The sequence below is a fragment of the Schistocerca americana genome, chromosome 2 (genome assembly GCF_021461395.2).
Source record: "Schistocerca americana isolate TAMUIC-IGC-003095 chromosome 2, iqSchAmer2.1, whole genome shotgun sequence".
In the NCBI taxonomy this organism is placed as follows: Eukaryota; Metazoa; Arthropoda; class Insecta; order Orthoptera; family Acrididae; genus Schistocerca; species Schistocerca americana.
In genome coordinates, this window is record NC_060120.1 from 713,348,277 (window position 1) to 713,375,329 (window position 27,053).

General features: G+C 39.3%; 1 protein-coding gene and 1 long non-coding RNA gene across 2 annotated transcripts in view; one reads left to right on the forward strand and one right to left on the reverse strand.

Moving 5' to 3' along the window:
- LOC124593751 (A-kinase anchor protein 9-like) overlaps positions 1 to 27,053 on the reverse strand; it is a 505,072-nt gene that overhangs the window by 245,069 nt on the left and 232,950 nt on the right. Inside the window, exons 18-20 of the mRNA XM_047132086.1 lie at positions 21,995 to 22,508; positions 7,970 to 8,116; positions 590 to 935 (exon numbers count right to left, since the gene is read on the reverse strand). Coding sequence (XP_046988042.1) covers positions 590 to 935; positions 7,970 to 8,116; positions 21,995 to 22,508 — 1,007 coding nt within the window. The remainder of the gene's footprint in view (positions 1 to 589; positions 936 to 7,969; positions 8,117 to 21,994; positions 22,509 to 27,053) is intronic.
- The window catches only part of LOC124593753, a 64,096-nt gene continuing 46,264 nt past the window's right edge, over positions 9,222 to 27,053 (forward strand). Inside the window, exon 1 of the long non-coding RNA XR_006978145.1 lies at positions 9,222 to 9,268. This is a non-coding gene — a long non-coding RNA (uncharacterized LOC124593753). The remainder of the gene's footprint in view (positions 9,269 to 27,053) is intronic.

The window sequence follows — 27,053 nt, forward strand, 5'->3', positions numbered from 1 at the left end:
TAGGAGATACCAGGGATACACACTTAGTTGGGGGTGTGGGCATGCTTTGGATATCAAAAGAGCAAAGACGGATGCTTGACACTTGTAGGAAGGCAGGATCAGCAGTTTCTAATGTGGTTCCAGCCTCTCGCGCCACCTGGCCCCACAGCGGGCCTGAGCTGCTACAAGCTCCCTAATTCACCTTCTGCAATTGTGTCATTTTGGGCCTCTCTGAGTGCTACAACCGTGCCTACACAAGCAGAAAATAATGCTAGCCCACGCAGCCAGTGATTCTACTTTTGGCGACAATAGTGGGGATAGCCACTGAAACCTAGAGATTTTTGTTCGAACTGATGTGTCTTGAAAATTAACTGCATTTTATTCTAACTAATTTTTTGTCCAGTTATTATCTGTTAAGAATGCATGTGCTTTTTAAAAGGGAGAACTGAACTTATGAGCACACTTTAGCTACGTAGTATCAGAGAATACAAACAACAACACTAATAAAACAAAGTATTTGATGTATGACAGGAATGTCTCACAATAATGGTTATAAATGAAAGAGTAAAAACATTAAAATCGTGTTAAATTAAAACTGACTGTGAATTACCTGGGACAACCTCTTCCCCTGTGTCACTGGGATGACTGCCGTTAATATCTAGAACATTAGCCAGATCAGCCATAGTCACATCTGTCTGCTGCATGATATTTTGAACTGTCTGTCCTGCAACACTGCTCATTTGCTTTCTTAGGTCACTTATCTGTTGCTTTAAAGACTGAACTTCATTTATGTGCTTCTCTTCAAGTTGCTGACATTGGTATCTTTCATTTTTCTCTAATACATCCATCAGCGATTGCACTTCAGTTTCAAGATTTTTTCTATAGTTTGTAAAATAAGCCTCATACTGATTTAAAATATCAGCAACGGACTGTTTCTCTTCATCTCCAAAATGCCCCTGAAATACAAGAGAGTTAAATATTGTACGACAATGGAGAGTTAGGTGCATACTTTAAAAATATCATCAGAGCAGCATTTAGAAGATATACAGAAGATTTTGTTTCCACATCAAACCTTGTTTTTTATTTGAAAGCATAATAATGCATCACATCAAAAAAGCTTTAAGCGTAATTTTGTAAGTAGATAAGAGCTTATGAATTGTGCTCAATAATAATAATAATGATCACCCAAATAAATGCCTATTTTAACAACTAATAATGTATTTTAGAGACTTCTCAAAATTCCAGTTGGAACTAAGTCAGAGAAGAAAATCACTCTTGTCCTTTTCAAAGCAACCATCTTGGGATTTATCATAAATGGTTTAGGATTATCACAGAAAACTTAATCTTTGATGCCTGAGCTAGGATTTGAAATCCTGAATAGGAGTCCAGTGCTATTGTGGTGCAATGCTTATTATCAATAATAAACAGTTATTCTGTTTAGTACTAGTCTAAGACAATCTAATACTCAGGGAATTAGTGTTGACTGCATTGTGGGAACAAAACTTTGCTTCCTCTTGGAGCTGGTTTGTTACCATCATCATATGACCTTTTTTTATGGTGTCCGCTATATATTAGCAGCATATGGAATGATTAATGAGCCTTGTGCAGAGCAATGTAGTGCTTGTGCTGTAGCAGATGAAAAGAACAGAGAGTTTCAACCACATGCCAAAAACAGCCTATTTCTCTTGAAGAGTGCTGATCATGTCACAAAGTTTAAAGTCCATATGTGTCAGACAGATTATCTACAGCAGCACATTCCCTCCTCATTCCACAAAACATTGCAGAGAGGCTTGGACCTTAACCCAAGACACTGACAAGAAGTCTGGCAACCTGCCATCACCTTTGATCATGTTGTTTGCCAAATAATGATGATGAAAATTTGGAAAAACAAACCAGTGACCTCTCATAAAAGATGGGTTTTGTTTGCTATAGCACTTCCGTTTGCAGGAGTGAACAATAGTGTCAATATTTTAAATTACGGTACACTGCCATTTGGTTTACGTATTTCATATCTTTGGTACATTACTGTTAACTGAAAAGAATAAAATTGTCTTTTTTTATTTGCAGATACAAAACAAATCAATAATAGAACTAACTAAAGGCATTTACAATCAGATCGATATCCTTAAGTGGCAAAATTAGATACTACTGCACTATTATTCTATAAGTATTCTGGAGGTATTCTATATATGAGGATTGCCCAAAAAATAATGCATGCCTTTTTTTTCTTCCATAATTCTTTATTGAACATAATGTGAATTATGCACATGAAAGAATGGTGTTTTATCTACACACCCTATTTTTCCATGTAATCTCCATCCCGTTCTATGGCCTTCTTATGGCCTTCTTCCAGTGCGAAACAAGGGTGTGTTTGTCCTAGTGGCGGACCCAGTACTTTACTGCGTGAATCACCTCCTGATCATCCTCAAAACATCTTCCACAAATGGTATCCTTTAATGGCCCAAACAAGTGGAAGTACGAGGGGGCTAAATCAGGTGTGACAACCGTGGATGGTCTCCCTAACCGCTGCAAGTTGAGCAGCTCCACCGAACCGCCTCCTGATGACCCCACCTCCGAGCCCAGTGACTAACTGTACCTCTGTCGACAGCAGATGCTCCATAGACTTTGCTAAAGCACTTGTGAATATTCCCCACAGTTTCTTTCTCTGCAGTGAGAAATTCAATGATGGCATGTTGCTTGTAATGTATATCACCTACAGACGTCATTTTGAAACTGTCCTGCAGCTACACTATCTGTCAGAAGTGACGGAAACTTAGTGCACTCAATCAGGATAATTCAAATAATACATACATTTTACATTTGTAGCATTGTTTTTAGCTGAGAGAAAAAAAATTGGTGCATTACTTTCTGGTACTTCCAGTGAACCAGACAGTTTTAATAGAGAGCCTTGAAGCCAAGGAAACAAAGATCTTGAGAAAAATCATGGATCCCACAAAAAATATGGTGAGTACACAATTTGTCTCAAATATGAACTATATAAACACATGGAGAAAGTAAGTGACACGATTCAGAAAAAAAGGAGTGGCTTTTAAGGCCATAGGACATGAATCAGTGTAGGAAGAGCATCTAAAAGGATTTTAACCTATTTTCAAGATAAGAAAACTGAAGGGACATGATTCACAGAAGCTGACAAAGATCTATGAGTACTGGAAATTTCTCCTGGAGATATCCAGGAAAGTGATCTTAAGGAAAAACTACAAAGATGAAGAGGTTTTCCGAGCAAGCTGAGGCTGAAGACAAGGAATACATGGGGGGGAGGGGGGGGGGGAGAGAGAGAGAGAGAGCAGAAATTAATGCAAGAACGTTGACCAGCAATCAAAACAAAATTAATGCAATAATGTTGGCCAGCAATCAAAACAAAATTAATGCAAGTTGGCCAGCAATCAAAACAAAGGAAAAGACAGCTGTATTGACATGTTTACTATATGGCAAAAATGTAAACAGAATATTAATCAGTAAAGGTTGTGAGCCTAATAAAAATTACTTTATCTTGCCAAGCTATAAAATGTCTCCAATACTGATTTCTAATTATTTACTATAATGTCTTTGTACTGCAACAACACTATTACGAGAACTACAATGCCAGCACTATGTAAACTGTGCTCCGACCACCAAACATTATTGTAGTTTCCACTCATGAAAAGAAAGAATAAAAATCTTCTCTAAGAGATATTTTAGATGTACTTATGAAATAGAACAATTTAATTATTGGACTCATCAGTGGACTACTTCTGCTCCTAATATTTGGAACATGGTCTTTATGGACAACAAAAGTAATAGTGTCACAAACATCTAGGTATATTTTATCACTACAGTACTTTACTAAGGAAGTTTCTACATAATGTGGAACACCTTTGCATGCTTCTGGCATAAGAGTTACTCCACACATCCAGTTACAGATGGTCTTGGAATATGACCATGAAATGTGATCCATAGAGGCACTTCATTTTTTCACACAAAGAGCATTGCCAGAAGTGAAAGAACACATTTAACAGAGAAAAAGAAAAAGAGAGAAGAACTTTGGGTCAATTTGGGGTTGAACCACTAGCTTCTGGTCTAGTAATGTGATAGTCAGTCAGTCAGTCAGTCAGTCAGTCGACACAACCATCAAAATTAAAACTTCATAATGCACAATATTACACACAATCAACTTTCTTGCAATGAACAGTTTTCTTCTCGGTATTCTGACTAACAAGTAGCAAAGCATATATTGACACATGTGGCACTTACCTACATGTACAATTTTGTTAAAAAGAGCATTCACAACTGAGTTGCATTGCGAGATTGAAAATATCCGCTCCAGTTGTGACTTTGTTTTATGTTAAAATAATGAAACAAAGTCACAGGTGAAGCATATATTTTCAATCTCACTTATCCTACATACTATACAATCAAAATAGAACTGTGTTAAAAGTCTTATGTTCCACAATTTCTTCTGATATCACATATTCTTCTACAGTCCATATTCTATGGAAATACGTTACTGCAATTCCAAGCTATGATTATATGATATTGTGCATTAACTATACCTTGCATTTAAGTTCATCTTCCCCTACTCCTCCTCTTTTTTCTTCATTGAAGCAGAATATTATTTGTCTTTATCACTGAGATTTATGGATTTATTAAAGTTTGCAAATACCACAGCACTGTTAATGTCTGTGTATTAAAAGATACATTCACAAACTAAAGCTAGTTATCACATTTGGACATATTTTTTATTCTCTTCAAAACTCTAAAGTTTTGCATTTATCAACAGTGCTCCAACTATGCTTATATCAATAACTGAAAACAGCATGTAGTCTTGTGTTATAAGTTTTATTAATTACTAAAATAGATGAATATAGCAAAAGTTTTAATTTTCAGAAGTTTCTGTTTAAAACACAGTCAGAAGCAATATCTCACCTGCAACAACAATGATGTCTTGTACGTTGTTGGCAACTTTTGACTGGAGACAATTACATGCTGCTGCTTAAAACAAGGTCTTTCGAATGTTTACACATCATAGGATCATAAAAATGCCATCAGTTGTTCATAACAAGAAAAAAAGTATATAAATTAGCAAATAAATAAAGTAACAACCCCAATTTACACTACTCCTGAATTTTTGGGTGAATACAGGGTGTACATAAAGTGTGGGAACATTTTCAATTATTTATTGCACAAGAACCAAACATTGTACAAATATCATACATATGTCATTTTGAAGAGAAACCTTGAAAGTTTTTTTTCACGTGTATTGCCACAGCATAGTTTGGTAATTTGCTGATAGTCAATGCTAGTCACAAACATGGCGAGTTCAGGTGCGGAGAGAGCTTTTTGTGTGTTGGAGTTTGACAAAAACAAGTGTGCTACACTTGTTTAATGGATGTTTAGAACCAAGTACAGTAAGAACCCACCAACAAGGGAGGCCATTTACCACTGGCACAACAAATTCATTCTGATGTGTTGCTTGTGCCTGGCAAAGAGCAGCGGACATCCCAGTGTGAATAAAGTGAATGTGGAGCGCATACAAGAGACATTCATAAGGAGTCCAAAGAAATCAGTGCATCGTGCATCCCATGAACTCAAAATGGCTCCAATAACAGTGTGGAAAGTCCTGCAACAGAAGCTGTCTATGAAACCATTCAAATTGGAGCTAGTGCAGAAGCTCAATGACAATGACAAGCGTTTTGAGTTTTGTTCACAGTTGCAACAATTGAATGAGACTGGGGATGGCATTGTTGATTGCTTAATTTTTAGCAACGAAGCCACTTTTTACACTAATGAGAAAGTGAACAGGCATAGTTGTAGACTGTGGGGTACAAAGCATCCACATGAATGCACTGAATTTGAGCATGATTCCTCAAAGGTAAATGTTTTTTGTGCCTTGTCCTGTCGAAAACTGTACGGGCCATTCTTTTTCGTTGAGAGCACTGTCACTGTATATTCCTACTTGGACATGTTGCAGCAATGGCTGATGCCTCAAATGCAATCGGACTCTCCATTCATCTTTCAGCAGGAAGGGGCTTCACCCCATTTTCATCATGAAGCTTGTGGGTAGCTGAACATGGAGCTGTCGCATCGATGGATCGGGTGTGCTACAGAAGGGGACAGCTGTTTCATGAAATGGTCTCCCCGATCATCAGATCTCACTCCATATGACTCTCTTCTGTGGGGACACATTAAAGATCTGGAGTATGTACCGCCTCTGCCACGTGATGTAGCAGAGCTCCGGGAGACAATAAGGGAAGCGACTGCCACAATCGACGATGCCATGCTGGGATGGGTATGGCAAGAATTCGATTACCTCATTGACGTCTGCCAGGTCACTCATGGTTCGCATATCAAATGTTTGTGTGTGTGTGTGTGTGGAACTTACAGGGTTTCCCTTCAAAATGCAATATGTGTGACATCTGTATAATGTTTAGTTTTTGTGCAATAAATAATTTAAAGTGTTCCCAGACTTTATGCACACCCTGTACTGTTGAAAATGTGTGTAGAATTTTATTAAATAAACTTTATGGTTTTATGAAGTACTGCAGAAACGTTTTTACAAATATTTTCACAGTACTTTCAAGTTAAATTATCAGTGTGGAGTACTTTATTAGCACTTCAGTTGTATACTGGGATTTAGTCTACCTAGGGAACCATTGCCCATGATACTGCACTTATAGTATTAAGATTACTGAACATGAAAATATGCCAAATACGAGGTGAGGATAAGAAGGGCTAAAGTAAGAGAAATGTACATTTCTGTATGTTAAGACTACAGAAACAGCATCAGTGAGTTACTGACCAAGAGCAGGTCACATTTAGGAGATATTTACAGCTGTGCTATTAGCAGAAAGTATACAAATGATACAAGTTGCATTATTAGCGTTCAGACTGTGATGGTCACTTGCATTTTTATGTTGCTGAAGTGTCCATAATAATACGTGAATAAGCAACTACGATGCATTATGGATGTCCATCTTATTGCATGGATGAGGGATTTCAACTGATGATATATGTGAGAAAAAGTATCACCACAGCTGTATCTTGAGAATGTCTTTACTCTACCACACGACTAATTTCGGCAGCACATTACTGTCATTTTCAGGCCCCACCACTGCCAAAAGAGTATTTGATTTCCTTGTCAAATTTATTGTGTGATCCTTGTAGCAAATGTAGGCTATCTTTCGTCAGGAGTCTATACTCGACAATGTGTTGAATTAGTAGACTTCTGCTGAAAGCTAGCCCACATGTGCTAATAATAAAATCAAATATTCTTTTGGCAGTGGTGGGGCCTGAGGATGGCGGCAATGTGTTGCCAGAACTATTTGTGTGATAGAATAAAGATATTCTCAAGATACAGCTGTGGTGGTACTTTTTCCCATATTTATTACAGTATTTTATGGACTATAAGACACATATTTTTCTTCAAAAAATTGCCTCCAAAATTCGGGTGCATCTTATACTCGAAATTAATACAATAATGTTCAGTATTTGATTTTAAATTCCCAACAGTCTTGTAAATGGCTATGTATTCAATGCCGTGGGAAACCTATCTATATTTGGCAACACTGGACTCAACTGGCAGCAGCAGTTCACCGATGCGAAGAACATGAGTTGTGGGGATTCACAAGCTTGCTAACACAGACTCCCTCCTGCCCTGCCATCACAAACCCAGAACACTGTCTAGCCTATGATGCATTGTTGCGGTCTACAGTGCCAGTGAACTTAAATTGAAAGTAATTTGTGTTATCGGTAAGAATACGGTATTTTTGTTAGTAGCTGGTTTTATAATAGAAAAAAATAAAAGATATTCATATAATGTGGGCTATAAACTGAAAGTAATTATGTCCATCTGAAATGTTACACACTGTTTTCAGATGCTGTCATATACAACATGTGACTTTTCTTTGTTTGCTTAAAACCAGTTCAAATAGGTGGTTGAAACTTAAAACTACAACTGATTATTCACCAATAAAGAGAATAATGTTAGATATACCTCCTCTTCTTCAGTACTCCTTTCCAATACTTCTGAGTTCAGTTTCAGACACACTGGAAACTCTGATTTCAATTCATTGCTGTTGCCAGCCTTTTCAGTGTCATTATCCACACTACGCACATCTGCAGTTTCCTGGTTCATTTCAATCTGTTGCATACGGGAAAATATGTTAGTCTTTCAAACGTACCTCCTGACACAGTGGGTTAGTATGTTATACTATGTATACAAAGCAATGAATTAATAAAATCATACGCTTTAGTCAGACAAAACTTTGATTTCACAAGAAAAATACTTACAAAGCACTGGTTGTCATTTAAAATACTACTATTAGTGAGTGAATCAAAATTTTATCATTTTGTTAGGTAGACTTTTAAATAGCTGATGTAATGTGCAGAAAACTCAATTTTATAACTCTAAATTAAACTTAATTTTACAGGATACATCATAAATCTTCCACGTTATTCCCTAAAGACAATGCTATGATAATTAGTTACTTTACTGAATAAGACTATTTCTGCACTAAGATGGAATGGCTTTATCTCTTTAACAGTATTAAATGTTTCTTCCTTTTAGTATGTTATTGATGTACATGGCCATACACCACAAGTCAAAAATTTGTGACTGAGATAAAGGAAATCTCTCAAAATTCTGAACATGGACATAATGAGTAGACAATATACATTTTTATTATCATACAGTGTTTAGAATGAGTCCTCAAGCTGTGCAACACACATTTTAGCAACTTTTTCCATTAATTTTTGTATTACCTCCAAAAAATTCTATTCTGTAAGAAAGATTCAATGCAGCTGTTTAGGCCAACTTTTTCATATCCATATTAATTGCCCAGATTAGTACTCTTGTTACACCGTCAAATGCACTGATGGAAGATGGGGAACTACCAGAAAGTGCCATGAGGCCAACTTTCAGCAAGTGTGCTGCCAGCAAGGAAAACACAGCATCTTCAGTCAGCCAATCACACAATATCAGCTAGCCAGTTGATTTAAGCCTGCGTGTCCACAGGATAACCGTCATTCCCTCTGAGTCAGCTGATGCCGTGCTCTGATGTAAACAGCGCTTCCGTAGATGACTATGTCTACATATTTTTGTGGATAATGAAGCATACTGCTTGCACTGTTGTGCAACTCCATTACATCTGCATGTGACACTTCTAGAGTGAAGTTAAAGTTTCCACCTATGTGACTGACATACTTATTCAGCCAAGAAAATTAACTAACTACTTCGGTGCTTTCCAGTGCTGCCTAACACTTTAAACACACTTGTGTTACTGTACTGTAACTGGTTTGTATTCAGTTTAAACTCATGTACATTAAATTAGTTGTGCAAATTGTTTGATTTTCTTTTGGTTTAGGACAATTAATCTATTTCTGTTCCATGTTGTCACAAAAAGAACTGTCATAATGAATGCTAAACTGTTCAATTTATTTTCTGGGTAATTTATATGTGAATACCACGTTGAGTTCCTAGAATGAATCTTTCATTCTGCAGTATGCAATACTCTTATCCAACAAGCTATCCAGCCACACTTCATAGTTCATTTCACAGATTCGATTCACAAGCATCCATCTTCCAAAACCATTACAGGCTGTTCTCAAATTTATTTCTCAGAAACTTACAAACTGATCATGATACAGAAACCCACTGCTCTAAGAATAGTGGGCCATTTTCCTCATGTAATCGTGCAGAATAACATTTGCTATTAAGCAATTTAGTTTTCAGCAGCCATAATACGATACTACTGTTCACACACAGTTTCCTCAGTGATGAATAGAGGCCACTTCCCCACAATTAATGCAAGTGCCATTATCAGCGACTAACCAGAACTGAACTGACACACTGTGTCCCTTTTCCAGATTCTACTGAGCACCATGTACATATATGTAATCTCTAAGATATAAATGTATTAGCTCTAGAGCAGAGTTGAAATATGTTCACAGGTGCTTCCCACAGCATTCAGTTATTAATTAATTACAGCTCTCATGACAGTGCAGAGTTAATTACAGACCCATCAGGTATGCAAGCTGATTTCGTATGACATAAAGTTGATGCAACATTAGCCTAACAGGGTCTGGCTAACTGAACGTCAAGTAGCGATTTTCTGTGCTGTCACAAAATAGCAGAAACTTTATTTCACTCCTATGTGCTCATTTGGCAGTGACAGTCATATTTATGTAATAATTCTTTTATTGTACCTTTCCAACCTCAGATCACAAAAATGGTATCATTAGTGGTTTTGATTTCTTAGAAAGTCAGCAAAATAAAGTACGAAGCAAGCAAGCAAGGCTTGATAGGTCAATGAGGACCAACCGACTGCCGTGCTATCCTCTGCAACTGGCATCATGGAATGCAGTGTGCATGAGTGTGAGGTCAGCACACCATTCTCCCCATTTGCTGTTGACTTCATTGACCTTGGAGCTGCTACTTCTCACTCAAATAGCTTCTCAATTGGCCTCACGAGGCTGAGTGCACCATGTCCCAATCCTCCCACCAATTTCTATATATGGCTAACACATACCTAAATTACACAGTCACTATATAGGGACAGACAAATATATGGGAATACCAAAAACACAACACATCACCATGCATAATACAGTGTACGAAAACTGCTGGCATTCAAAACAGTTTCTAGTCACCTCAGAATCGATAAATGCAGGCCCTATATGGTTTTCGAGGGAGTCCTATGACATTCTTCCTGCAAATTAGTGGCAAGGTCAGGTAACAATGATGGAGATGAACAGTGGTCACACACGCTTCTCTCCTCAGTAGACCACAAAGGCTCAATAACACTGAGATATGGCAACAGTGATGGCCACAGGAAATATGATAATTCATCCTCATGCTACAGAAACAGCCATGCATGATGAGAGCTGTGTGAACAGTGGTCCTGTTATCCTGGATCACAACACCACCACCAAGGAACAAATATTATACTATGGGATAGATCTAATTAGCCAAAATGGTCACATAATCCTTGGCAATAATGAAACATTGCATACTAACCACAGGGGCCATGGGATACCATGATATGGCTGTCCAAATCATCACCAAACACAGTTCCCCATTCCCCATGTTTAACTCTTGGCAGCAACCATTCTGCATTGCAGGCTTGGAACAACGACTGCAGATGTAAACCTGATCAGAAGTCGGAAACAGTGTGAAACAAAACTCATCTGCCAAATGACTTTTTTCCACTGCTGCATATTCCATGTTTTATGGCTTCAGCACCACATTTTCACATTAGGGGCACTTGCATAATTGTGTGTTGTTTTAAAATTCCAGCTCACCCTGCAATTCCCAGCTTATGAAGCTCCCTTCATGTTGCTTTGGTCCAACAGAATTCATGAGTTCAGTTCTGCAGTGGCTTTTATAGCTGTCACCCTCTCATTTTTTGTCGCAATCCTTTTCAATGATCATCTGTCATGGTCGCTCAACACTCTCTCCCATCTACATTGTGATCTGGTGGGTAATGTTTTACCCCTTTCTCTACATGTGATATAAATCTTTGATACTGTGCCTCTTGAAACACCAAACACTTCCTCTCGAGCATCGACAACTTTCCTGCATTCAAATCCACTTAGCTCCGACACAATACACTCACAACTGCACAGAACACTGTTCTGAGCATGAGACTGAAACTTGCACCATCTTAAGGGCAGTGCACAGGTGCTGTTTGAAGTCAAATACAATAGTGCCGCCAGGAAGCTTGGCTAGCACCTGCATTTATGTTCAAGCACACATTTGTTATGGTGTTTTCATACATTTGCCTAACGACTGTATATGGTACAAAGAAATAGATAAATTGTAAAAAAACAATAATGTAAATTCCTGTTTGGAGAAATACAAAAAATAAAGGAAAGGCAACCACTCAACTTCAGCAGACCAGCACATGGAGCATACATACACACACATCAGTGTGCAAAATGTGAGTGGTTGCTTTTCTTTATTTTAAACAGTAAAAATTGTAAATAATTAGATAGAAAGTGAGGAAACATGATACAGCTTTGTTTAAAGTTTAATGTATGTGCACCAGGATTGGAAATTGCATTAGGAATAATTTTTATAAAAAATACATTAGTCAAATGTTGTCTATTTTTCTGCACACTTTCAATAAGTTGTTACTGTGGGTTTTGCAGAGTGCAGAGGAGCACATCACCTTGGACATTGGTGATTTCCTCTTCAATTTGTGTCTTGAGATGAGCTAGGTTTCTTGGTCCATACTGGTAAACACACTCTCCAGATTATCCCATAAATAGAAGTCAGCGTGAAAGGTTGGCATATGGTGGTAGCTAAGCAAAGTTACCGTTCTTTGAAATTGTGTGATCCCCAAAAAATCATTTTACTGAGGCCATAGATTGACAGTGTGTGATGTAGTTCCATCCTGTTGAAACCAGGGGTGCTGACTGTCAAGATTTGGAAATGTACAGAATTTTAGAGCCAGCAATGTCTCTAACATGGTCAGGTATTGTGCAAACATCAGTGTGACTGCAGTGCATGGTTCACCCCCAAAAAATTAAGAGCTTACTGTTCTACAATAAGGCATAATACAGCTTATGATAATTGTTGTACCTTGAACCGGACACTAGTAAAGTTAAGAAGGGCTTCCTGGACTCCAGTAATGGAAGTTCTGATTATTAATGTAACTACTTCAGTGAAAATGGGGTCAATGGGCACCCAGAGATTTTGCATGCTCACTTATTTTACCCAATGATTTTTCACAAATATGCGGGATTGGGACACAGTAATTAGGATTAAACTGAAGTTCATGGAATATGATTCCAACAATCCAATACCCAACAATGTAATGACACGGCAAGTTTTCGCACTGAACAACAAGGACTACTTTCGATAGCCACTCTCACGGTATCAGTATTTCAGGAATATATACAGTGTGTACAATCCCAAACACACACAGTGACTGCATGTAATGACAAAAATTGACCAAGGGGTGGGGTCTGATAGGAGACAGTTTAAACAGACACAATTTTCCACTTACTGATCAAATTTAAGTTTTTAAATTTTGCTTGTGACTTGATAACAATTTTATCATTACTAAAATTCAAAGCTATATAAGAAAGAAAAGAAAAGAAAAGGAGTAGTCTGCGTTTACTATCACTCACTAAAGTTCAGTACCTTTCTTCAACTGCATTTCTGTTCAAGCTGAATTAAGCAAAGAATAGTGATACAATTTGGTTGAATCTTAAGTTTTCAGAGTATCCTAAAATTCCTTCATGGGGAAATGATTGGGAATAGGAGAAAGAACACATGTATAGTTGTTGAACGGAAGGAAAAGTTCATTCAAAAAGTATATCAGGAGAGTACAAAGTGCAGGACATTAGTAGGATGTACTAATGGACTAACAAGATCTGAGTACCAAATTATCGCAAATAAACGGATATCGCTACTCACTGAGACAAAGATATTTGCTCAAAGTAAATATGTAGCAAAGAAACGACTATGTGTAACTCCAAATGAACAAAAACTAAATGCAGGTAAGATTTGTGGAAATACTCTATCCAGTCACATTAATGTGAAAATGCATAAAAAGCCTGAATAACCACCTTTTGCAGTGCAGACTGCTGCAAGGCATGCAGGACAAGAATCAATGAGGATCTGAAAGGTACCAACAGATCTGTACCGATTCCAGTGCCATAGCCATAGGTTTCTTGGTTGTGGATTCACAGGGTGAACAGCCCCATCAAAGTGGTCCCACAGACTCTTGATTGGGTTTCAATTTGGGGTGTTTGGTGGCCAGGGGAGTACGGTAAACTCATCCTGGTGCTCTTTGTACCACATAAATACAATGCGACTGTGTGTCATGTTGCATTGTCCTGCTGGTAGATGGTATCACGATGAGGAAAAAGAAACTGCATGTAAGTATCAAACAATGGAAAATCCAGGATGGAATGTAACAATATTAGGAAGGGAAGTTGCTACTCACCATATAGCGGAGAAGCTGAGTAGCAACTTTCCTTCCTAATATTGTTACAAACTTCATGTAAGGGTGGACGTAGTCCCCAACGATAAGTAGATACTTGTGTTGAGCCACTGTGCCTTCCAGAGTGACATGGTCACCCAGGGAGTGCTACAAAATTATTTCCCAGACCTTAACAGTCCCTCCTACCACAAGGATTCTTACAAAGATTCTGTAATTCTATCTTGTATAAATGGAAGAATAGGAGCAACTGGTCAATGACTTGCAGCAAACAGATATCCATCAGCCACAAATTTATGGAATAATTTGCTTTCATGTTTCATGCCATAAACACCAATGGCCATCTGTTCGATGGAGCATAAAAAGTGATTCATCTGAAAAACTAGATGTCCACTCAGTGGACATCTAGTTGCGATGTTGGTGTGTAAATTTCAGCCTTTGTAGCCAATGAACAGCAGTCAGCAAGGTTGCATGAACCTGCACCTGTTGTGGAGGCTTGCAGACAGCAACATTCACTGAAATGGTCATTGAAGAGACCCTTTGTTCATTTGAGAGGTCAGTTGCTCAACAGTTGCCTGTACACGTCTCCACAGCCGTCATTCATCCTTGTCATCTACAGCCTGTCATGCACAACAGTTGCCTTGGTGCATTTTGGAGAGTGCCATTTTGTCATGCATAGTATACTTTAAACATGGTAGAACACAAATAGTTTTCAGTTTTTCCACCCTTGGCCTGAAAGCCAACGACCGTGCCCTTTCGGATGTCAGATACATTGCTCTGTTTTTGCATTATGGCAACTATTATGCTGTTTTCTATATCCCCCAATAAGCTAAAACATACTGTCCACTTGTACTGCTGCCACCTGCTATGTGTGAGTGGTTATTGCACGCTGATGCTGAACTGAGGCAATGGTCACATTAATGTGACTGGACCATGTATGAGTGGGGATTAGTCAATATGAGGAGGAAGGTGGCAAGAGTAAAAATAAATGTTAAAAAGGAGGGAAAAAAGGATAAATGAGGACAAGAGAATATAAATACACACATGAAGAGGCAAAATAAAGTAGAGAGATGGAGAGAATCCTACTGCAAAATGTAAAAACACAAGAAGAAGAAGGGAGACTGTAGGTACAAACACAAAGCCCCATTATTCTTAGTTATGAAGCACTAATGATGGGTAGGAGGAATAAGGTTATCTAAGTGCTGAATCACATATCTGCATTACTGTTGTAAAGTTGCACAACATTCTCATTAACAGTGACAACCGATTATCAGTGGCTAGTTATTATAACTAATAATTTTGTTGTGGTCACACCAATATTGTCACATGTAAAGAAATCAATTCCAAATCCAAACCCAGAGTTGTAAAATATTTAGCACTGAAAGCATTTTTATTATGGACATCTATGTATAGACAGAACAGAACTGCAACTCAGACAGTGTGTCTCACTATTTATTACACAAATACTGAATATTCCACAACATACAAGCATTAAAAACGTAAGAAATTTTGAGAACCTTCTACAAATGATAAGATTTGGACTGGTGACGTGTAGCATGCCAACCAGTTGTGCTAAACCCACACTGCACGCAGCACAGGTCACGGCATTGCTCCCTCTCCTGCAGAAACAGCGACGTACTGTATCAGAAGTTCTCACTGGAGCTGCCTACAGCACCCTGGATATAGTCCTTGTGAGTGGTTGTCTGTTTGACAGACTAGAGGATCCTTGTCATCGGGTCATGTTATTGCTCACTATGATGAGTGTCAAATGCAACCCCTCTCGTGCAAGTTCGCAATCACTGTGCAAGCCTTCAGTTCCCTTAACCAAGAAATCCTGTCACTGATCCGCACTTCAAGACTGTAGTGCAGCGTCATATGGAGGATATGGATAAAATCTTTGCACTTTTATCTTCTTGATGAAGGGTCATAATCCTTAACTTCATTCGTGATGTCCAACAAGCGACAAAGGATATTATATGGCCAGAAATAGCATTTTAGTAACTTTTCTGATAGTTTCACATTCCAGACATGTGTAAAAATCCATACCAAGTCTACCTGGCTGTATCTCGTTGGCTGGTGCTTGGCGCTATATTGCTCTCGGTCCTTCTCCTGGGTAGACAGCGATTGTATGCAAGTTGGGAGGCTTGCTTCTTCAGTCCTATTGAAGGGATGTTTTACATAGTCGTTCTGAGTTATCCGGTTGAAATGGGGACAGTGTATCAACTGTCATTTCAGCCACACGACAGTGGGGCACAAAGAATGGTGTGAAGCCTGTATATCTTCCTTCACTGAGTTATATGTGAATGTAACAACGGGAGTATTGTCTCACAAACTGTCTGTTCGATGTCACAATACATCGAGAGCATATCTGCCAATGTCTTATTAAAGTGTTGTGTGTGACCACTCGTCTGTCGGTGGTAGGTAGTTGTCATCCTGCGGTTGATGTCGCAACATGAACATATCTCTAATACTAGTACAGACTGAAAACCTTTTCCCCTATCAGAGAGCATCACAAGGGTTGCTTCAAAATGTTGTGTTCTACCAGGGACCTGTCAATTTCTGGAGCTTTGGCAGTCAGCACAGCTTCAGGTAGATATTACACATTGATACCTATTTGTCAACTATCAGAATCTCATGAGAGGTCAATTCCAATTTGGTGGAATAGCTCTGCACAGGCGGAATTGCTATCAAATGCCCTGGAGGTAAATGTAGTGTATGCTTCCATTACTAGCATTCCTTACAGTGGTTCACATTGTGTGTAGCAAATCAGTAGAGAACTAGCAAGCAATACTTACTTATGAATCTGTATAGTGTCTTCAAGAATCCCAGGAGACCAGATGTTGGAGTGTTGTGGGAATATTTCAGGATAGGTGGCTGTAGATGAGCTGCGATGATGAGCAATCATTTATATCCCATACAATTGTAGATCCTCTAACACCTTATCACTTGGTATTCTCCTCTGACTGGTTTCTCCTTCTTTAAGGGCTCTATGGTTTTCAGCAGTGCTGGATCTCCACTCTGTTCAGCAGCATTCATTTAAAGCAGTGATTACTGAGGTTTCAATCATGTTGCTATGTTCTGCCACAGGATTTCTTGATAGGCAGTTGGAAACCTTGTGATTGCATCCGATTTTGCATTTCCCTGTGGCATTGTGTTCTTGAAGCTTCAGCAGCCGTCTCGCCAATTGATGCCAGTTGACCCAATAGGTCCTTCAGGCTAGTCAGCCAGCACACGTAACGGTGACCCATCACAATGAGGAATGGTTTACCAGATAAATACTGCCAGAACTTGTTAAAAGCCCAAACAACTACAAGGTACTCTTTCTTGGTTGCAGAGTGGGTCATCTCAGTCATGATGAGTACTTAGGAAGCACAAGCTATAACCTTTTTTGGCAGTTTCTTGTATTTGCATTAGAACTACACCTATCTCATAACTGCTAGTGTTAGTGTGAAGTTCTGTCTCAGTATCTATGCCTTTCAATGCTAGGACTGGAGAATACGTAGTGAATTCTTACAGATTCAGGCTGCGGCTTGTGGTCTTAACACAGTTGAGTAAGGTTTTCAGGTGGCTTAGATGTTCTTCAAGTGGCTTTTAAAAAATGACAAAGTCATCCATATAGCAAATACATCATTTGATGTGTCAAAGCAGGATGTCCATCATATGCTCAAATGTGGCTGGAGCATTACATAGTATAAATGGCATAACTCTGAATTTGTAGAGCCCGTCAGGTGTAATGAAGACAATCCTTTTCCAGTCAGTCTCATCAATCTTGATTTGCCAGTAGCCTATCTGCATATCCTTAGATGAGATATATTTTGTTCATTTCAAGCTGTCTTGGGTATCACCAGTGCACAGCAATGATTAGACAGCTTTTTCCACCAGTTTGTTCATTCATCAGTGGTTGATGCAAAAACATCACATGCATCCCTCTTCTTCACAAGGACCACAGAAGATAAGTAAGGACACTTTGAGTTTCAATGATTCATGCTGCAGCTTCCTCACAAACTGTGTGTCATTTAGCCAGTGACCCACTGTACGAGTGTTGGCTACTAAGTGCAGGACCACCAGTTTTCATAAGGTGTTTTACCATGGGCTGCTTGGTCTGTCTTTCCTCCACTGTGGACTCTAAAGCATTCAAAAATTAGTGCAGAATGGCTACAACTTGCCAACATTGTTCCTTAGTCAGGTCAGATTCTATAGGCAATTTGATAGGAGGTTCCTCAACTGTATTATTTGAACTAATAGTGGAGCATAATTCTTTGTCAGTGGCACTGAGCTGCCCACCCTGGTCTGTTTCGGCTGTTCCTAGGAACATACATTTAGGGGTGAGTTGCAGCTGCTCCTGACAATTAGTGATCCAAATTCTCCCTGACCACTTGCAATGCTTACTATCATCACTGGGATGGAGGTTGCTTTTGTGAGAATTAGTTTTTTGCAATTGAAAAAAGCTTTACATTTTAAATGAGCACCTCATGTCTTCAATGGAAAACAACTGCCCGAGTCAATCTATTTAGTGTGCTCATTGGAATAGCTTTGTCAGTCTGGAGCTCTGATCTTCCATAATCTATGACTGTTTGTGATGCTTGCAAGAAGTCCCATCTGAAAATAACATAATGACCATACTCCGTCAGTGTGAATTCAAAAGGCCACATTCTGCCAACAATACATACTCTTGCAATACATGTAACTGTTCCTGTTGGCTGGACATATTTCCCATTTGTGACCTTCAGCCCAATAGCTTTCATATCATGGAACATAGCCTTCTTTAGCTGACAACAATAAGCATTTGACATTATAGAAAAAGAAGCCCCTGAGTCAACTGCCATCTGGATAGTTTGGCATCAATGAGATTTCCCAACAACTTGGTAACTGTCATCTTCCATCCTCCAAATGTCCATTCTTCTGTGGTGCGTTATACTTGACAGAAGAGTTGGCCTGATTATCAGTTGTTGTTTGATGGCTGCAGCATAAGTTTCGGCCTGGAATTTGTCCCAGCTACGAGCTTCTCTTCACGGTTTTCGATCTACTGCAGGGTTATGCTACCAAATACATCGTGCCATCCCACCAGTTGTATTTGGTGACTTAGTCAAATCCTTTCAGCCATTTTGTCAGGTTTTGACCAGTGTCTCCGTAAAACACTGGTGGATGCCTGATGTGGTGCTGATTTAGTGCTGTTTTGGAATTTGCCTAGTTGGAAACTTGCTGATGCAAATGTTCTGAAGTAACTGGCATCTCCAGCAAATAATGTCACACCATAACCATAATCAAGTCCAAATCCGAAAGCAGGATCATTAATGAAGAACAACACCTAGCACTGAAAGCACATTTATAACAAACAGCAATGTTAAACAGAACAGAAATGCCTTTTGGATGGCGAGTGCTGCTATTAATGCAAAATGAGGGCTGATCAATAAAGACTAAGACTGATATTTTCCTGTAGCTTCCATGGGAGATTCCTTATTTTTCAGCATCAATATCTGAAAAGAGTGGGTTTTTATGTATGATGTCTGTAGGCAGCAGAACTCTTGTATCAGTAAGTTGGTAGTAATGCTCTATTTTATAGACGTTCTTTGCATTTTGCATACCAAATCATGGAGGTGATATGAGAGGAACAACGTGGTTTGTTTGTTTAAACCATACAGCCAATGAAATTTATTGAAAACTGCAGCAAGCATATGGTGAAGATGCACTACCTCCTGCAACAGTGTTTAGGTTGTTCAAAGATTTCAAAGAAGGCTGACTTGTCTCTGTTAAGCAAGGTTTCGGCTTCTGCTGTGACTGAAGTCAACATAAAAATAGCTGCTGTGATTGTCAGTGGGGATCTGTGGATAATCTCAGTGAAGTGTTGAGAATTTCATATGGCAGTGCCTTTACGATTGGCAATCTCCATATGACTAGTATTTGTGGCCATTGGGTGCCATGTCTGTTGACTTCCAAAAAAAGGCTGTGTGAATCGAGATAAGCTGTAAGGTGCTGCATCTCTTTGCTGATCAACAGCATGTGTTTCAGGAATCAATTATCCCCGGAGATGAGTCAAGGCTTCATCGTTATTATCCTGAAGGAACATGTGCGAAAGTTGTGATGGTGATCGCATTTTTTGGCTGTGACAGAATGATTTATCAGTGTACAACTCCCCCCTCAGAATACTGTTACAGCAGCATACAACATGTCAGTTTGGCTAAACTGAGGAAGCACATTGCAACAAAACAACCAGAACTTTCTTGGACTGGGTGGTGACTTCATCATGAGAATGTGCGCCCTCACATCGCAAATCAAGCCAACTAGCTTCTGACTCAATTCAACATTACCTGTGCACCGCTTTTGCCTTATGGCCCCGATATTGCACCCTGCGATTCTCCCCCCGGCCCCCCTTTCCACCACTAAAAGCAAAACTTTGGGGAATTTGATTTCTCTGAAGCAGTGCTCAAGAAAACAGGTTATTCGCATGGACCTGATAAAGAATATCCTGCACCATGTGTTCAAGGAGTGGGAGAGACATTATAGAAAGTACATTCAAGTAGGGGGGGGGGGGGGGTACACTTTGAAAAAGAACATGTAAACATCGAAATGGAGTAATAAACATCCATAATAAAAATCAGTTTCAGTCTTTGTTGGTTAATCCTTGTACAAAACAATTTAAGAACCTTCTAGAAATGGTAAATACTAAATAACAAATACTTGCTAGTGATTGGATTTGAAATGGCAATCCGGAGCGTACCAACTAGTGACATTAACAGCTATTCCACACTGCGTGCAGCAAAGGATGCAGCAATATGAAACATGCTGTTAAAGGTAATGGGCCATTGGCATTTCAGACATGTGCTATAACAGTTTTGGTTTCCTTTGAGAAAGTATCTTTTAACAATGCTGGGGCAAGAGTACACAAAGTGGCAAAATGGACAGACTAATTTTAAAATTAAGCCATTCACATAGTTAAGGGACAAACCTTAAGCTGACACAATTAATGAAGCCTGCAGAACTTAAGTATTATATTAACAGAATTTGGGAAAAATTATATGCAGCATCAATTTTATTTATGGGCTTAAATTAATGAAATCTGTCTTTGGTGTAGAAACTAATTAATAAGTTCTATTCAGTAAAAAAACTAATACTTATTCCGTGATCTGGAAAGCTACTATTCTGTGTGGGTTGCATTATAATAGCTCAATAAATTTTCTTTAATACATTTGTGTAATTTAAGAATTTATTAGGTTTCTGGTACCCTCATTGGAAGTGTGTCTGCTACAACAGATAAATTTCCTGTGAAGTCAAACAATGAAACAGTGGGAATTATTGGTATGACAGGGTAGCAAACTGTCCTGCATTTTTCCATATTCAGAGCACTTTGTTAGATATACTTCTACTTGGATATACTGCAGGAGAAATTTTTATCTTCTTAACAACTCCTATACAACAGAGTAATTCTTGAGCACAATTAAGCAGTAATTAAGAAACCTGAAAATGGCTAATACATAGATCACATAATGAGCACTTCTTTATTATTCCACATGGAAACCATCCACAAGAATACTGAAGACTGGACAGGCAGAATGGATAGCTAATGAGTACGCAGTGAATTGTTAAACATGAAGCATCAGCTCTATTGCTAGAGCACAGGATGGAAACTGGCTGTGACTTGAAGCAACAGTCCACCCATCTTTCTAAATCACATTCTCACATTCATATAAATCATCTAGGGAAGCTACAGGAAAGCATAACACAACAGCTTGCCCTCTAACAAGGTAGTGCATTAAGAACCAGTTTTTCTTATCTTCTTCACAAAGAAATTATTTTGTTATAAAGTGGTGTCTACGCAATGACTGGACAAACTATGCAAAATTTCTTTACTTCAATATACATAATCATATGCAAGAGCCTTTTTAATTCTGTAATAGGCTAAATCATTCTATACTGTTATCAGTTAAGACGTAAAGTGTGCCGTTACAATAAGTATTAATATTACAAGTGAAAACATCTCATAGCCATTAAGAGTCAATTATCCTACCCTCGTGTTACAATTTTTGCTTACAACATTTGAAAATTTAATAGAAAAAATGAAGACAGAAACCTACCGTTTTTGTGGCACTATGTGCAGAATTCTTACGTCTTTTCCGCTCTTCAAACTGAGACTTAACTGTCGTGAAAAATTTATCAAAGTACTGTTTAACTGCCAAAAAAAGACATTCAGTTCTTTTCCTAGCATTTACTTCAAACTTTTTCCTTAACTCAGTAATTTCTTCTGCATATTTTTGCTTAAGAATATCAATTTCTTCTTGGAATTTGTCAGCATTGTTCATTAAAACAGTTTCATATCTGGCATTCGAATTATGTATTTCTGTTTCATATCTGGATTTTAAATTTTGTAATTCATCCTTGTATTTCAGTTCCAAATGTTGTATTTCTGTCTGTTGAGATGCACTTAGGTCCCTCACTAAGGTTTCAACCTTAGCCTCATAGTCCTTTTTTAATGTCTCCCGCTCATTAGAGTACTTTTTTCTTAATTCTTCTTTGATTGTTTGCAGTTGATTCTGATAGTCTGTGATATGCTTCTTCGCTAAATCCAGCTCTAAATCTTCTTCTAGCTCCCTGAAGACATTGAAGTGTCATCAGTATTTCAAAGAAAGAGACTTTCTAAAATTACAATGTTTATCCCTGTAACCTGCACAATTCAGCTAATATAAGAAACCCTTTAAAGCAAATCAATAAAAATTATTACCTTAGGAATTAGAAAACATAAAAGACACTTAAAGATATGGAATGTGGAAGAGGGGTACCTGTTCCCCAAGAGATAAAATGTGAGCATCAGAATAGTGTTAATATGCATACAAATGAAACTATATCCTGAGATTTTGAAACTTTAAAAACAGAAGAAATGGTTGAAAGAAATTAGGGAAAGTTTTAGGAAGAATACATAGGTAAATGCAGTAAACTATTTTATTGTGATCTCTGGTTAGAAGAGAGAAATCTGCACGTAAAGAAGAAGAAACACGAATATACAGTCCACTTTTCCAGATGGCAGAAAATGTTCACAATGCATGCAAGAAAATAGAAATTCAAATGAGCCTGAATAACATACAGACAGAGATAACCTCACTGGAATGCAAAAACAGAAATCCGATGCAGAATGGGGGAGTTTTCACTTAAGGGAGAGGGAGGGAGGAAGAGAGGAGGGGAAAGAGAGGGGGGGGGGGACAGGGAGAGGGGGGACAGGGAGGGAGGGAGGAAGAGGGAGAGAGTAACTGGTACATACAACACTAACGGTGAAAAAGAGAAAGTTGAGGAGGAGAATATGTAGTGGAAAATAACAAATTGTCTTTTGGATAGTAAGAAGAGGGCAACAGCAAGAAGCATAAAAAATTATAAAATTAAGACAGCTTATGAGAGTTACGCTAAAAACAGGTGCATTTTTTAATGAAAAGTATAGTTAATATGATGCCTTGTCATGGTTCAGTGAAAGAATTAATTCACAAGTATGCCTGTCCAAAGGAGATATACATTTAATGAAATTGGAAATGGAAGCCGACTTAATTATCAGCTGGGTTAGTTTGGAAATGGAAGCTGACTTAATTATCAGCTAGGTTAGTTCTTTAGACAGTAAAACGTTTAACATTTAAGAGACTTTTTTCACACTTCTTATACTTGTTGGCAATGAAGTAAAATTTAGTGGAGAACACAAAAGGAACAACAGTTTCTACAAACACTATCAAGCATTGAGGCTTATTCACATGCAGACTACTGTGGCCTTACAAGATTCTACATTACCTACATATCTAGTTGAATTACCTAATGAATATTTTTGCATGTGCATCTCTCATTTATAGCCTCAATATATCTTATGCTACAGACTACTGATAACACAAAAAGGGCATATCATAACACAGATAGTAGAACTTTCTTTACTATGAAGATTGCCTGGAAAATAGAGAATTACTGATTTTACAAAAATTACAAACAAGACTACATTTCCTTCTACTACTCCACTTTAATTTTTTTGTGGTTTAAGGAAGCAATCAAATTAATGTAAAATATAAATAATTACTTTAATTACGATTTGGAGGCAATCATTTCAGTTCCTGAATCCACTATTATCTTGTATGGAATACAACTTGAACTCTGAGTTAAACTTGGGTCTTACGGCATTTAGATGCATTTGTGGCCTTTAGATGCACATCATGTTCAGTAGTAATTGAAAAAAGTGCTCTACTGAAAGAAAGCTGCCTAGCACTACTCTCACATTACCTAAATTTATCAGTTTATCATACACTCAAATCACAAACAATACAGTATTGTGCATATTAAGGCACAGCACACTTCACAATCCCTTAAGAATAAACCATAAACATGTGTAAACGGGCATTTAATATGTTAACAATATTAACAAAAGGATAATATTAGGAAGGAAAGTTGCTACTCACCATATAGCGGAGATGCTGAGTTGGGATAGGCACAACAAAAAAGATTCACACAATTATAGCTTTCGGCCATTAAGGCCTTTGTCAGTTTCGTATAACTGAAACCACACTGCGAGCAGCAGTACCAGTGTATGATGGGAGTGGTAATTGGTTGGGGGTAAGGAGGAGGTTGGGGCAGGGAGAGGAAGGGATAGTATGGTGGGGTGGCGGACAGTGAAGTGCTGCAGTTTAGACAGAGGGCAGGAGAGACGGTGGGGAGGAGGGGGGGAGTAGCAGAAAGGAGACAAATAAAAAGAAATTCAAAGACTGGGTGTGGCGGTGAAATGATGGCTGTGTAGTGCTGGAATGGTAACAGGGATGGGGCTGGATGGGTGAGAACAGTGACTAACGAAGATTGAGACCAGGAGGGTTACGGGAATGTAGGATGTATTGAAGGGAAAGTTCCCACCTGCACAGTTCAGAAAAGCTGGTGTTGGTGGGAAGGATCCATATGGCACAGGTTGTGAAGTAGTCACTGAGATGAGGGATATCATGTTTGCCAGCGTGTTCAGCAACAGGGTGGTCCTCTTGTTTTTTGGCCACAGTTTGTCGGTGGCCATTCAGGCGGACAGAAAGCTTGTTGGTTGTCATGCCTACATAGAATGCAACACATTGGTTGCAGCTTAGCTTGTAAATCACATGACTGGTTTCACAAGTAGCCCTGCCTTTGATGGGATAGGTGATGTTAGTGACCGGACTGGAGTCGGTGATGGAAGGAGGATTTATGTGACAGGTCTTGCATCTAGGTCTATTACAGGGGTATGAGACATGAGGTAAGGGTTTGGGATCAGGGGTTGTGTAAGGATGGACGAGTATATTGTGAAGGTTTGGTGGATGGCGGAATACCACTGTAGGAGGGGTGGGAAGGATAGCGGGCAGGACATTTCTCATTTCAGGGCACGACGAGAGGTCACCGAAACCCTGGCGGAGAATGTAATTCAGTTGCTCCAGTCCCAGATGCTGCTGAGTTACGAGGGGAATGCTCCTCTGTGGCCGGACTGTGGGACTTTGGGAGGTGGTGGGGGACTGGAAATATAAGGCATGGGAAATTTGTTTTTGTACAAGGTTGGGAGGATAATTACGGTCTGTGAAGGCTTCAGTGAGACCCACGGTATATTTTGAGAGGGATTGCTCGTCACTGCAGATGTGACTAGGCCGTACGGAAGGGTATTGAATGGGTGGCAGCTGTCAAAGTGGAGGTATTGCTGGTAGTTAGTAGGTTTGATATGGACGAAGGTACTGATGTAGCCATCTCTGAGGTGGAGGTCAACATCTAGGAAGGTGGCTTGTTGGGTTGAGTAGGACCAGGAGAAGCAAATGGGGCAGAAGTTGTTGAGGTTCTGGAGGAATGTGGATAGGGTGTCCTCACCTTCAATCCAGATAGCACAGATGTCATCAATGAATCTGGACCAGGTGAGGGGTTTAGGATTCTGGCTTTGTAGGAAGGATTCCTCTAGTCGGCCCATGAATAGGTTGGCATACGATGGTGCCATGCAGGTGCACATAGCTGTACCTCGGATTTGTTTGTAGGTAATGCCTTCAAAGGAGAAGTAATTGTGGGTGAAGATATAGTTGTTCATTGTGACTAGGAAGGAGGTTGTTGGTTTGGAATCCATAGGCCTTTGGAAAGGTAGTGTTCAACAGCAGTAAGGCCATGGACGTTAGAAATGTTAGTGTACAAGGAGGTGGCATCAACAGTGACAAGCAGGACACCGTGTGGTAAAGGGACACGAACTGTGGAGAGTCGGTGGAGGAAATGGTTGGTATCTTTAACATAGGAGGATAGGTTCTGGGTAATAGGGTGAAGGTGGTGGTCTACGAGAACAGAGATTCTCTCAGTTGGGGCACAGTAACTGGCCACAATGGGTTGTCCTGGGTGGTTGGGTTTATGGACTTTAGGAAGCATGTAGAAGGTGGGGGTGCAGGGAGTGGTAGGGGTAAGTAGAGTGATGGACTCGCGGGAGAGGTTCTGGGATGGGCCTAAGGATTTGAGTAGTGATGGAGATCCCGCTGGATTACTGAAATGGGGTCACCGTGGCAAGGTTTGTAGGTGGATGTATCTGACAGCTGATGGAGTCCTTCCATCAGGTAATCCTTGCGGTTCAAAACAATGGTGGCCGAGCCTTTGTCTGCAGGTAGGATTATAAGGTCGGGATTAGTTTTTAGATGGTGGGATTAGGTTCTTTCTGCGGATGTAAGGTTAGATTGCATGTTGAGGAATTTAGGGAATGATAGTGAGGCAAAGTTTGAAGTTAAGAAACTCTGGAAAGTTAACAGGGGGTAGTTTGGAGGCAGTGGGGGTGGATCATGGTTGGATAGAGGAGTGAACTGAGTTAGGTAAGTTTCAATAGTGGTCTTTGGTTGAGTCTGGCTGGTCGGGTTGGTGGCGAAAAAGTGTTTCCACTGTAGGGACCGGGAGTAGGAAAGAAGGTCTTTAGTAAGTCCTGCATGATTGAATTTGGGAGTGAGGCCAAAGGTTAGGCCTTTGGAAAGGACTGATATTTCTGTGGGAGTAAGGCTTCTGGAGGAAAGATTCATGACTGTTGTTGCGGGTCTGTTTAGGTTCTGGGTTCTGTGTGGTTGGTTGGTTGGTTGGTTTGGGGAAGACCAGACAGCTTGGTCATCGGTCTCATCGGATTAGGGAAGGATGGGGAAGGAAGTCGGCCGTGCCCTTTCAGAG